This window comes from Euprymna scolopes, chromosome 46 (assembly GCF_053919585.1).
Source record: "Euprymna scolopes isolate OS-2025 chromosome 46, ASM5391958v1, whole genome shotgun sequence".
NCBI classification, from domain to species: domain Eukaryota; kingdom Metazoa; phylum Mollusca; class Cephalopoda; order Sepiida; family Sepiolidae; genus Euprymna; species Euprymna scolopes.
Window position 1 is genome coordinate 89,425,264 of NC_136527.1, and position 14,551 is coordinate 89,439,814.

The window sequence follows — 14,551 nt, forward strand, 5'->3', positions numbered from 1 at the left end:
TTCCCATCGGATTTTGACCTTAATAGGATTAAAAATCAAGATATTTCATGCAAATATAATATGCACAAATGGCAGAACAATATCTGAGGTGTGTTATAGGCTTATTATTTCTCAAATTCCTCGATAATCTTAGATTTCTATACTTTTTCTGCTGAGAAGTCACGGCCAAAATCGGTTAAGATCAATGGAAGTGGTAAAATATTTTCTCTCTAATAAATTCCTCCTCCCCCTGCCACCACTTAACACCGTTTGGGGATCGTTCACAAGGAACAGTTGAGAAGAGAACACCGGTTTGGCTTCGTAGTTCTTTCATGTGAAGTTATTTAAAATCACTAAACTAAGCTGCAGTGCTCTGTGGCATAGTGGTTAGCGTGCTGGACAATTCACATTATATTTTCACGTTCGCGCTGACCTACTGTAGTCGTTTTTTTTTTTTTCTAAACAACTGGAATGGACTTTTCTTGGTGGCCGAACTGTTAACGTTGCAGATGTTTTTTTTTTGTTTTTTTTTCACACATTTTCCTACTTTTACTCATGACTCCGGGTTTGATCCTTCCTACTTACCTACCATAACATTTTTTAAAACTCCTCCCCCCATCCCGGAAACAAACACTCGGGCAACGCCGGGTACCCCCGCTAGTATATATATATATTTCCTTGGATTTTACTTGTGTGAATGGAAATTCAGTTAACTTTCTTGGATTTATATTTTTGGATTTTACCGTCATGGGATAATTTACCTTTCACCAGATTATCCATTCACGTGTAATCACCGTTTTCTTCACCATATTCCCTCTGCTTCACTGTTTGTTATCAAGTAAGATCTTTGACTTCCTTGCAGTTTCATCAAATACTTTTGTATGCAAAATCCGACCCCGCATTTTGCTAATTCCTACCCTCTGATGAAAAGGAAAGTATTTCTTCAAAACTTCGCGGATTAAGGACTATCCACTTGTTAAGTGTTTCCTTTTCAGTTTTTAACTCTTTTTCAAAGTGCTTTTTAACATGTTTTATTAACTGTTTGCTCTTTATATATATATATATATATATATATATATATATATATATATATATATATATATATATATATATATAATGATAAGGTCAAATTCCGCTACCGTTAACCGTGTGAAATAATGTTGAATTTTTAAATATTATATGTATGTATATTTTATTTGTGTTTCTATATGCGTTTTTATGACATGAAGAGAATGTTTAACACGTAATCACTCGTTTATATATACAAAGGGGAGGTAACTCTAAGTAACTCAAAAGCGTATATAATTGAAAAAAGCATAAATCTGAAGCCGTCAACTGTTACAGTACTAAAGTCTATATTCAACATTGATAATTTACAAGTTAGAAAAGGTTATTATGACATAAAAATACATATGGAAAACCATGTTTATTATTAACGACTATATTTTCCTGCATTGTAAGCCTTAAAAAATACCTTTTTGTCTGCTAACAAGCAAACCACGCCGTACTTCTTACTAACCAATCAATATTTGTTGCTTTCTGCTTCATTTAATTGTCAAGTGTGTGATTCAACCAAAAAAATGAATATGACTGTGTAATGACTTTCAAATTTGGTATCGAAAAAAATGAATATGACTATGTAATGACTTTCAAATTTTCATATCCAAATCTGTTTATACTTATAAAATTTCTGACACATCTCATCGGATTATTAAGAACTGCCCTTATATCCTTGGTTGTGTTTGACCAGAACATCTCCAGCAAACATAAAATGCAGTGACTTGTGGGCCGGCGCTGAGTCCTGAACTATCTGAAACAGTATCACCACCAAAACATCATTCTTCAAACATGCGTCAATAGAACCGTATAAGGAAAGTAGTTTGTGTCTTTACACTGCGTGTCAAATTATTAACAAGATAACATTTTTTACCAGTTTCAGAAACTTAACGGTAGTTTCGTATCAAAAGCTTTAGAAACGTTGGCAATGCTGAGATGCACGTACTGTGAAATTTTCGTACTGTTCCGCACAATGTAAACAACTTACCATCGTAATTGCTGAATGAAAGATGAGTTGTGGGATGCTCTCCAAGAGATATCACGAGGAATAACCTTTGACGAAATCATAAATTTGACTAATTCTGTGGACCAACGTCATTTACAATTCATAAAAAAGGATCGCAAATGTCAACGTAGAAATTGCTATGTACTTATTATGCTCTAAGGATTTTTCCGAGTTCATTAAATGTTTGAAAATTATTTCAATAAACAAGTTATGAGTATATTGTATTTTTTTCTCAACAGATATTCCTATCTTCTGCTATACTTTCGCTACTGACTGGAGTAGCTGAATAGTATTGGAAGTACTTTCTCAAAGTTTCATGGATTTTTAATCACTCGTTCCTTAAATATTAAAAAAATGTAAACTTGTTAATAATTTGATACACAGTGTATTAGAAATATGTTAAATTTTTCTGTTTTACTATCAATTTTTGGTTTGAATTTTTCAATCAGTATTGATTGTTTTCAGCTGAGATTTCCCCAATTCCTATCATTTGCTAAAATTTTCACATTTACGCTTTTGTCTGGATTATGTTCTATGGATGCATGTTTGAAGAATGACGATGTTTTCGTGGTAATATGGTCTCAGTGATAATTCATGCAACAATAAAAGTTTCGTTTACATCGATGCTGATGACACAACCATCTATGGCAACACATCAAAGGCCGTAAATGACAAAGTTTTCTCTGATTCTCTCTCCTCAGATCTTGAGCGCGTGATAGAGTGGGGGAAGAGGTGGCTGGTTACCTTTAATGCATCTAAGACCAAGCTTCTACCATTACATCATAAGCGCTCTGATCCCCATCTGGCATTGATTGAAATGAATGGCTCTCGTTTAGGGGAGGCCCCATGTTTTGATAAGCTTCTGGGTTTGACCTTTACTCCTGATCTGAAATGGAACACATACATCAAGTCTGTAGCCAAGGTCGCTGGGAAAATGGTGGGATCCTTCTACCGCTTCAGAAGATATCTCACTAATGATGCAATTCTCTATCTGTATAAAAGCCAAGTACGTCCAAGGATGGAGTACTGCTGACACATCTGGGCAGGAGCTGCTAAAAACAGTCTATCCTGCCTTGACAGAGTACACAATAGACTTCGTGGCTTGGTGGGGGATGACCTTTTCTCTTCCCTGCAACCTCTCTCCCACAGAAGAGACGTTGCGAGCATGTCTCTGTTTTATCGTTATTTCCATGGCAAGTGCTCGTCTGAGCTCCATTCTCTGGTCCCCCTCACCAATCTTTCACGAAAAACACCCAACTAGCTGAAACCACTGTCAATAATTTTCCCCACTCTTTATCCGTGCCTAAATCAAAATGTAGATTCCATGAACAAAGCTTTTTTATTAGAACAGCACGGCTGTGGAACTCTCTGCCGCTTGCCTGTCCCCCCCCCCCAGATTCAACTTGGATGTCTTCAAGTCCAACACAAACAAATTCTTGATGACACCTTATCAAATCCCCAGTACTATTACTACGATACTTTCCCATTGATTACTGTACACACAATAACCCTCATCCCGAGTGGCTTCTGGGCTTTGACAAGTGGTGACCCCCATGTAAAAAAAAAATATGGCTTCCTTACAACTACATAATCTAAAATCAATGAATGAATAGATATGTTTTCCCTTTGACTTAACCATATTTACTTTCTCCCTGATCATATATTATATATATATATATATATATATATATATATATATATATATATATATATATATACACACACATATATAGATAGATAGATAAATAAATAAAAAATCACTTCCATTAACTGTTTACATTGTTGAAGCTCTAGAGCGTCTATAATTTACAAAACATTTAAATAACAACGGTCAGTTACAACAATATTATACAGAATTGTGAATTACGTTCCCTTGTTCAGAAAATTTGTTTCTGCACTGATGATGGGTTATACACCCAAAAGGACCTATGGAATAAATACCATCCACTGTTGAGAAAAAAAAAAAATGTTTAAATTCAGGTAAATAAATAAAAAAGAAATTATTGAATTATTTAGTATTCATTTATTTATTTATCTGTCCGTAACCATATTAAACAGAATTTTGAATTATGTCCCCTTGATCAGAAAACCTGTAAAAAAAAGAAAGAAAAAAAAGAATTATTTCCCCTGAATTAATTAAACTTTAAGCGTTTGGATTTAAAATAAAAAAAAAATAAAAAGATTTATTTCCTCTGAACAAGTAACGGAATTAATCTTTAAGCGTTTGGATTTAAAATAAAAAAAAATAAAAAGATTTATTTCCTCTGAACAAGTAACGGAATTAATCTTTAAGCGTTTGGATTTAAAATAAAAAAAATAAAAAGATTTATTTCCTCTGAACAAGTAACGGAATTAATTAATCTTTAAGCGTTTGGATTTAAAATAAAAAAAAAAATAAAAAGAAGATTTATTTCCTCTGAACAAGTAACGGAATTAATTAAACTTTAAGCGTTTGGATTTAAAATAAAAAAAATAAAAAGATTTATTTCCTCTGAACAAGTAACGGAATTAATTAATCTTTAAGCGTTTGGATTTAAAATAAAATAAAAATAAAAAGATTTATTTCCTCTGAACAAGTAACGGAATTAAACTTTGAGTGTTTGGATTTAAAATCTAAACATAACATTAGGACCTTTGGAATAAGTACCATCCACAGTTGAAAAAAAATCAGGTAAATGAATAAAATATATTAAATTATAAAAAACTATTAGAGTAGAAGGCTCTCTTACATCCACTGTTAGAATACTTGTAAAACAGGCAGAGGGATGCAACATTTCGTTGATGGGACAGCAGTTGAAGCCTGGCTGACAGTTCGGAACCTATCAGGTTGGTGAATCTCTTTTGAACCCTGTCCAGGAGCGAGAGACTAGTAGTAGATGCACCAGCCCAAAGTGACAACAATACTCCATACATGGTGAATGGTGGCCTTGTAGAGGTACAGGATACTTTCAGATGTAAGTAACTTTCTAGCACGGTAGAGGGAGCCCACCTTCCTTTCAGCGGCCCTGGCAATGCTCTTGATGTATCTGTTTTAAACTCATGTTCCCTGTAAACGTTAAGCTGAGAAATTTGAAAGTAATCCCGTATGATCTGATTTTCCTGTGAAGACCTACTTAAATATACGTGTATTGCTAATATCGTTTTTCTTTAAAATGTTACCTGACTTTTTGACCACCCTGTATATATAAAAGTGAGTGTGTCTGTGTGTGTGTGTGTGTGTGCATACATTCCCCTACGCAATAATTCTGTCAATTTTAAGTCTACAGATTTAAAATTTGATATACATGGAACTGAGATAACGTCAAATCACAAAAGTCACATGATAATCCCTTTCTTTTTGGTGTCTTGGTCTTACTGGACACCAGGAAAAGAATTTGTCTAGTCTAGTGGAGTATCCAGTTTCGTGCTCTTGATGTAACATAAAAGCAAATATTTTTTAGCAATACTGAGATCTTATTTAAGCTGTCATTGTTTACTTGCAGTAGAAATTATCCGTTGACCTGAGAAGTCCTCCTCGTGTAGAAACTCATTTGCAATTCATAAATGTTTTTTTCAAATTGTGATTTCGAATATTTTATCAGGGTTTACTTCAAGGGAAAAGTATCCTCATGCAAGATTATTCTGACAAACCCCTGAACAGAGAGACTTCAGGGATAGAGTCTAGTAAGCATTTACATCAAGGCTTTTTATTTTTTTAATTTTCTTCCTTTGAAAATTGTAACACTGGGTATGAGGCAGCCAAACCAACTGCCAACATTGCTCTGCTTTTTATTGAAAACCAATCAAGAGCCCTTTTTAGTATCCTAACTGTTCCCTTAAGTGCAATTGTCTGGATCTCTTTTGCACTTGGTTCACCACGAATATTAGTTAGGTAGGACTTCAGATTCTTTTTCATAAGCCCTGTGGCACCTATAATAACTGGTATGATTGATATCTCCCTAAGATTCCAATTTCTTTTCATATCATACATGAGACCTTGCTATTCGGTCTGTTTCTCCCTTTCAGCTCTGTTCAGACTTCCATCACTAGGAACACTCACTTCAACCAAGGTTGCAACTCTCTCTGACTTTTTCCATATAACTATGTCAGGTTTCACAGCAGCATTTTCAAGGTAGGTGGCTGTAGAGATTACATGGTCGTAATGTATGGTATATAAGTCAGTTCCAACTGTTTTTTTCAGGTTGATGTTCACAGGACTTGCTGCTACACTGGATGTTTAATTTTTTACAGATGGTCCATGGATGTACTTACATACTCCATCATGTCTCGCTGTGTAGTAGCCTCCCGCAAAAGAACCTTGCAACTTGATACCAAATGACTCACACTTTCCAATTCCATGTGACAGAATCTGCATTGTGTATGTGTGTGTATATACATGTACGCTCCTGTTCCTGGTGATCTGTATGTGGAACCTGATATCTTCACCTATAGAAAGCGCCTTGAAGTTGTAAAAAACTTTGTTTACCTTCGTAGTAACTTATCAAATGATGGCACACTTGATGTGGAAATAAGACAGAGAATCACCAAGGCATCAGACACATTTGGAAGGTTACAAGGTAGAGCCTGGTCAGATGGGGATCTAACTCTGACAACTAAACTGGTCGTAATAGAAGTTATTTTTTTTTTCCACATGTTTTTTCAAACTATAATTGCCAGAAAATTCCAGTCCGCATACCTAACAGGAATAAGGCTTCTCCCTGGTGAGCGTGCAGACGTGTTTTTACTGATGTGTCTTTGTAAATAATTCAGAATGTTTGATCAGTTTTATGATATTAATACACCATAATAAGGTTTACATTCAGGGAGCTCTCTCAGAAACGCATATCCTTTGCTCATCTGTTATACTGTACTGCGTCATCATTTTCTTTTAGTGCATTGTAAATGTCTAGCTATAGTAGAGCACATATGAGCACATGGGAAAATATCAGCAAGAGTTGTAAGATTTTTGTTTTACATAGTAGTCACCATTTATGAAGACACGGAGGCCACTCGAGGATAAGGGTTAATGTGTTTTTTCTGATTTTTCTTTGTAAATAATCCAAAATTATTGGTCTGTTTTATGATGTTGATGCACGATAATAAGGTTTGGATTCTTATGTAATATTGGGAATCCCAGCTTAATTGCTATATAGGTAGTTTTAGAAATAGAAAGTTATGTAAGCATATTTTTATTTCCCATCAGCGAGTTGGCAGGGTCAGAAAGGTTAGGCTCACAGGCATCAAACTCAAATCTCCCTTGAACAACCTACATAGAATGCACCAGAAATTAAGGGGTGACACGGGAATTGTGGGTACGCTTCCAGTTGACGACCACATGGGCTGAGAGTTGGTCTAGGCAGCAGATGAAGCAGACGGGAAATTGGGTCCCTCCCGACAACCAGGGGCCGAAATGTTAGGCTTGCCTTGAAAAAAAGATTGAAGCTTCAAATCCCATGTTGTTGTTCATTAATGAATCTGTCTGCAGCGACCACTCCCCTACGAGATGGCAGACCAGCAACCAGAAGAGATCATCCACTGGCCAAGGCAAGCAGGTTTGTTCACATTACATTTGCGCATACACGTCTCGGAAACCTTCCAAGGCTTAAAGTTTAATTAATTCAAATATGTTTTTTTCATATTAGTTTAATATGGAAACATCAACTCACAAGCGTCACATGAATAAGGCCGCTCTTAGTTTTACTGAATTCCAGGAAAAGAATTTATCTAGTCTGGTGGAGTATCCAGCTTTGTGCTCTTACTTGAGAAAGGTGCACCATTCTATGTAAAAGTCAGTGTTGGTTTGCAATATCAGCAAGATCTTATTTTAGCCGTAAATATGTGATTTTGAATATTTCGACATTCTTATGTGTTTCCACAAATATTTTTGCACATTCGAATGTGTTTTTTCAAATTGGTTTTATATGGAAACGTCAGTTCACAAGCGTCACACGAATAAGGCCGTTCTCTCATGTGCGTCCACAAATGTTTTTGTAAATTCGAATTATTAGCAAATGACGATCCACAAACCGAACAAACATACGGTCTCTCTCCACTATGAACGCGCATGTGTTTCGTCAGCGATGAATTCTCGGTGAAGGCGTGACCACAAATCGAGCACGAGAACGGCTTCACGCCACTGTGGATCCTCTTGTGCGTTTCGAGGTGGGACTTTTGCGAGAAGGAAGTTCCGCACACCGAACACGAAAATGGCTTCTCGCCAGTGTGTGTTCGAACGTGTGTTTCAAGATGAGCATTCGATGCAAACGAAGATCCACAAACGTTGCAGGAATACGGCTCGTCACCGGAGTGTCTGCGCATGTGCAAAGTCAGATTAGAACTCCGAGCAAATACGGAGTCGCAGATTTTGCAAGAAAATGGCTTTTCACCTGTGTGAGTTTGGAGATGGTTTTTCAGCGTCGAATTCTGAGCAAAGCCAGACCCACAAACAGTGCAGCAGTATGGACGCTCGCCGGTGTGTTTGCGCATGTGCGATTTCTGATGCGACTTGACGGCAAACGTTGCATCACAAAAATTACAAGAATATGGTTTTTCTTTGGTGTGAGTTCTCATATGTATTTTGAGATAAAAATACCGGGCAAACGTCGACGGGCAAACAGTGCAGCCAAACGGCTTTTCGCCAGAGTGAATAGTCATGTGACCTTTCAGATGCGATTTGTGTGAAAAACGTGATGTGCAGACGTCGCATTTATATGGCTTCTCGCCAGTGTGTGTTCGTATGTGCTGCACTAAATGCGCGTTTTGTGAAAAACGAGCGCCACATATTTGACACGCAAATGGTTTCTCACCTGTGTGTGTTCGCATGTGTGCAGTCATGTTGGATTTGTATGAAAGAAAAGAACCACAGACTTTACAGACGCATCCTTTTTTTGTACGATTTTCATGTGCTGCTTCTTTGTGCATTTTCAACTCATTGTCAAGCGAAAAAGTCAATTCACAATCATTACAGGCATGTCGTTTTTCTTCTGTGGTCATTTTCATGTCAGTTTCCGCGTTAAAATCAAGAATTGGGATTATTTAGAAAATAAAACTGCAGAATACAGCTTCTAACAATTTTATCTAATATATATGAAGAGTTAAGTTGGATTTTTAGGAAAGGAAAGAATCACAAATTTTTAAAAGTGCATCTTCACAGCGTGTGCTGCTAGCTTGTGAATTTTTAAATCATAATCAAGAGAAAACTTACTAACAAATTACAGGGCAAACCAGCATCCCATAACTGTGATTAACAAATGACTTTTTGGTTTTAAAATTATGTTTACAAGCACTTCCTTCTTCTAAAAGTGGAACAAAGTCTCTCTCTCTCTCTCCCTTGCTCACTTCCTTTCTCTCTCTGTCTTCTCTCTATATATTTATATGTGCGCGCATGTGTGTGTATGCGTGTGTGTGTGTGTGGGGGGGGAAAGAATGTAAGAAAGAAATTAAGAAAAACAGAGAAACAAATATAAGTTGGGATAGCAAGAAATTATGAGACGGGGAAAGAAACGGGTAGACATGAAAATGGATTGATAAGTATTGAATTGTATATGGCTTGTTGAAATTTAAAGCTCACAATTACTTTACTATATCTATTGTATACAGTGAAAATGTATGTGTGTGTGTTTGTATATCTAGATAAAACTTTAAAAATACAAAACAACCACATACAAAGTTTATATTTCATTAGTGTTTTTCTTCTTCTGTTATTGAAAAAGTAGAACCACAAGCTTCATGTCAAAACAATTTCCATATCAGCTTCCATATGAAAAATGCACAAAAGAACAGTTTCTCTTTATCATTCTTTTCCTAATTTCAGAGATTAAGACTTCGAGACGAACAAGTCATGTTACCTCTTTAAAGTTCCTATTAACTTGCCTCTACACTAGGGCAGGGTTGGACACAAGGTCAGTTTTTAATGTGGGAAAAATCCAACTCCCCAAAAAGGGGCACATTCTTGATAGGAACGAAAATTAAAATTGCCTCAGTCCAGAAGGATTTCTTCTCCACTGATCGAGGGCAGAAAAGATGAAGTGCAGTATCAAAACAGATACTACACTTTGATCTTTAAAGTTATCTTTACTTTGCTACAGATTGCTTTTCCAACTATTGTGTCTAGGTATTTGATTTATATTTTTTCATTAGGCCAGTTTTTTTTTGTTTTTCAATTTTCTTTATCTTATTTGTTTAAGCTAAATATGGGCCATCCTACTGGATGCCAGACATTCACCTGTTTATCTAATATATCCCAACCAAGAGATCTTTTAAATATTCTAATTACAATTGTTTAAATCTATCTTACACTTGGTTCACTAGTTTGAATCAGAAAGTGAGTTAAAATTTTTTCAAAATAAAAGAATTAAATTCAATATTAGTCACTTTCTGCTTCCTATATCCCTCCTTTCTGATTTTTTGTGTGATTACATGCTAAATAGTATTACTACCTGTGATGATATTTCCTTTTGAGTATAATGTTCTATAGTATAGTTACTTTTTTTATTAGCTTTTTTTTTTCACTCACATTCACTCTAAACCATGCATATAACCACTTGGCTGTAAGGGGCTATTATTTAGCCCTAGGGAAGACTAACGAGATGTTGGTTTTATATAGTTAAGAGTTTCATGAATACTTCATAGAATGAGGATTAGGAAGGGGGGATAAATATTGACATGCGAATAATCCATCTCCATTTTTTAGTTTCAAATTTAAGGTAAGTGTCGTTCCAGAAAAAGATATTTTTTCCTCGCGTAGATATTTTAGTTGAGGTTATCAAATGATGCAGCTCTATGACTTGAGTTTGCCGGGATTTCCAAGAAGTTTTTTTCTTCTGCCGTAATTTGAATCTGTAAATACAAAAGAGATGACACCAATAAGGATTGTTTCTATTATTTGGTTTATCAATAAATAGCAGAAGCAATAAATAATTAAAAAATATGAAAGAAATATTAAAAGGAAATATTAAAATATTTTATTATTGAAATCCTTTGAAATTAGTCATTCGTATATTTATTTTGTACATATCCCCGACAAACCTGCTTAACAACAAAATCACATTTAACTGATTCTAATTGGGTGCAGTAAATAAACTTTTAACTTGAAATGACCCCTAATGTACTAATGTATAACGTAAGACACAGAAAAGAAACATTTATAATGCGTACACAGCTTTATTTTCTCATAGAACCACAATACGCTTTCAAGGGATTTTACCCGAAAATTTATTTTACTATTGGAATCCTTTGAGATTAGTAATTTGTATATTTATTTTGCACATATCCCCGACGAACCCGTTTAGCAACAAAATCACACGCCTTCATTGCTGATGTCCCTAAATGCCAGAAAGCTTTCTATTTTAATAGTTTCTTCCTTCAAACAGCTAGACTTTGGAATTCCCTTCCTGCTTCCTGTTTGTACTGATATGCAGAAGTTTAAATGTAATGCAAACAAATATCTTGTTAATCTTTCATAGACATGGCCCCAAATAGTAGCCCCTGGTGATATGCTTTGTAATGGGTGAACAGGATTAAAAAAAATAATTAAAAAATAATATTTTATTATTGGAATCCTTTCAGATGAGTAATTTGTATATTATTTCATTTTGCAGCTAGTCATACAATTTTAACAATCATACAATTTTAACAATCATACAATTTTAACAATCATACAATTTTAACAATCATACAATTTTAACAATCATACAATTTTAACAATCATACAATTCCGCCATGCTCTATAACAGATGCGAATAAAAAAAGTCTGAAGCTCCAATTAAAAAAAATCCTATTAAAATATTAGTCAATCTCCATTTCAAAATCGACTTCGTAGCCTTGTGTTACATGATAAGGGCTGTCCCCTGTTCATGTAAGTATAAAAATAGAGAGATTAGTTAAAATGGAAATAAGAGAAAGCAGAAATCGAACCCTGGACATAAGTTTTAAAGAACAATAGGTTTAAATGGAATGTCCAGTAAATTGTTAATTCGGATGAAATAAATAATAAATAAACTATTCAATTGTTAAAAGAATGTGGATAATAAAATATGAGTTAAATAAATTAGATATGTAGGTTAAATTCCTTTGTGGAAACAAACAAGGAAAATAGGTTATTGGGAAATCAATGTCGAAAACGTGCAAAGTCGTGCATGTTGAGACACGTGAATTTTGCTCACGTGGCCGGGATGCATGGAGTTCTCAATATAGCAGGGGAGAGTCAGAGAGAGTCAGAGAGACAGTCAGGAGAGACAGTCAGGGGAGACAGACAGGCGGACGTCTGAAGCGAGACGTCACTTCAGAAACTAAGATGTGAAACTTTGAGTTCTTAATGAGGAAATCCCGACCGGTCGTATTAAATAAATTCACCATGTGTTTTGGATAAAGCTCATCTTTGTGTTTGTGATTTCTACAAAAAGGTAAATTGTATTGTTATAATATGTCTGTGTTATAAAATGTCATTACAACAACATCTCTCTCTCTAAGATACAACATCATATGTAATAAAATAAGAACTCTCACAAGAAAAAGCATCACTTATAACATCTCTCTCACTAAGACACACATCATTACTAATAAGAACTCACGTAACATACGCGCACAAGTGGTATAGTCTAATACTAATAATAATAACTATATAACACTTGTGGGGATGTCCTTTTATCTTCCCTGCAACCTCTTTCTAACAGAAGAGACGTTGCAAGTTTGTCTCTGATGTATCGTTATTTTCATGGCAAATGTTCGGATGAGCTCCATTCTATGGTCTCCCCTCGCCAAACTTTCACAAGAAACACTCGTCTAGCACAAAACATTATCACTAGTTTCCCCCACTCTTTATCTGTGCCTAAACCTAAGCGTAGATTCCATGAACAAAGCTTCTTTCTTAGAACTGCACGCCTATGGAATTGTCTTCCGTTTTCCTGCTTTCCAGCTGGCTACAATATGGTTGTCTTCAAGTCTAACATAAGCAAGTTTTTTGATTACACGGTTACTATATTGTCCAATTTTTACTGTACACTCTTTAACCCTTATCCTCGAGTGGCCTCTTGGCCTTGATAAGAAAATAATGTTTATCACAGACACAATAATTTAATTCCAAATTGGTCGAATTGTTAGACAATTTAGCACAAGAACTGGTTTTTTTTTCAGTATTTAATTGTTTTAATATTTTCAGCAATTCTTACTTACGTAATACGACCAAAATCCGGCGTGACTAAATGTCCAATTAAGCTCCTGCTGATTCAAACTTTACACATTGTTTCTATTTAACGAACAGCAGGAGCAGTCAGTCATACATTGATTGAGCATAATTTTGGTCGAACATTTTTTTAGTAAAAACCAACTCTCACAATTTTACAAATTAGTGTAAGAAGAGTGCTAATTAAACCTTTTAGACGCTCGGTCACATGATCGAGAGCTGGCTTCTGATTGGATAAGCCAGGAAGAAAGTGAATTCAAAATCTCCAACCACGCGAATTCCCTCCTGCTACTGTTTTTGTTGCAATTTTCGTCTGCCACAAGATTCAGTAATCACATTTCACAAGGTCTCTTCTGTGGGATACACCGGCACACACACACCCACTACAACACTTAAATACTCTGAAGACCTACAGTTCAAATGATAATGTACATTAGAGTTAAATTGTTCGAAATGTAATAAAGTTATCTTTGTATGAAAATGTTTGTGTAATGATTGAGAGTCAATAGATAAAGTAAAAAGTCCATATGATTAATGTAGGTCATAGAGGGGTTAGGTCCTAAATAATAACATCGTCACTACACAGTCTTTGTTCGAGGTCAGGATATCGGGTCGTTACATGAAGGAATAGAGTGCTTTAACTTCTGTTGATGGGTGAGGCTGAGAATGACATCTTCATACCAATGACTGCAGGCACATGTGGACTAAGCTGTGCTCTTCTCAACAAGCCAGCAATATATTAAATCTATCTTTACTCTTTGTTCGAGGTCAGGATATCGGGTCGTTACTGTTGATGGGTGAGGCTGAGAATGATATCGTCATACCAATGACTGCAGGCACATGTGGACTAAGCTGTGCTCTTCGCAACAAGCCAGCAATATATTAAATCTATCTTTACTCTTTGTTCGAGGTCAGGATATCGGGTCGTTACTGTTGATGGGTGAGGCTGAGAATGATATCGTCATACCAATGACTGCAGGCACATGTGGACTAAGCTGTGCTCTTCGCAACAAGCCAGCAATATATTAAATCTATCTTTACTCTTTGTTCGAGGTCAGGATATCGGGTCGTTACTGTTGATGGGTGAGGCTGAGAATGATATCGTCATACCAATGGCTGCAGGCACGTGTGGACTAAGCTGTCCTCTTCTCAACAAGCCAGAATAAAGCAACATAGTAAAGAATGTAGTAGATTTACGTACGGATAATCCTCCAATACCCCATCCCTTGCTCATCCACATAGTAAATGGCTAAAATACAAAATTGACTCTTGGTGCAATGAAGCAATTTCTCCCTTACAAAAATAACTGACAGTTCATCTGATAACAAACATGTCCAAAAAAGCATAGC

The 14,551-nt window shown here is 35.6% G+C and overlaps 1 protein-coding gene across 1 annotated transcript in view; it reads right to left on the bottom strand.

Moving 5' to 3' along the window:
* Nucleotides 1–1,390: 1,390 nt before the first annotated feature.
* LOC145270370 (uncharacterized) overlaps nucleotides 1,391–14,551 on the bottom strand; it is a 39,314-nt gene continuing 26,153 nt past the window's right edge. Inside the window, exon 2 of the mRNA XM_080126020.1 lies at nucleotides 1,391–10,858. Coding sequence (XP_079982146.1) covers nucleotides 7,883–9,019 — 1,137 coding nt within the window. The 5' untranslated portion in view covers nucleotides 9,020–10,858 and the 3' untranslated portion in view covers nucleotides 1,391–7,882. The remainder of the gene's footprint in view (nucleotides 10,859–14,551) is intronic.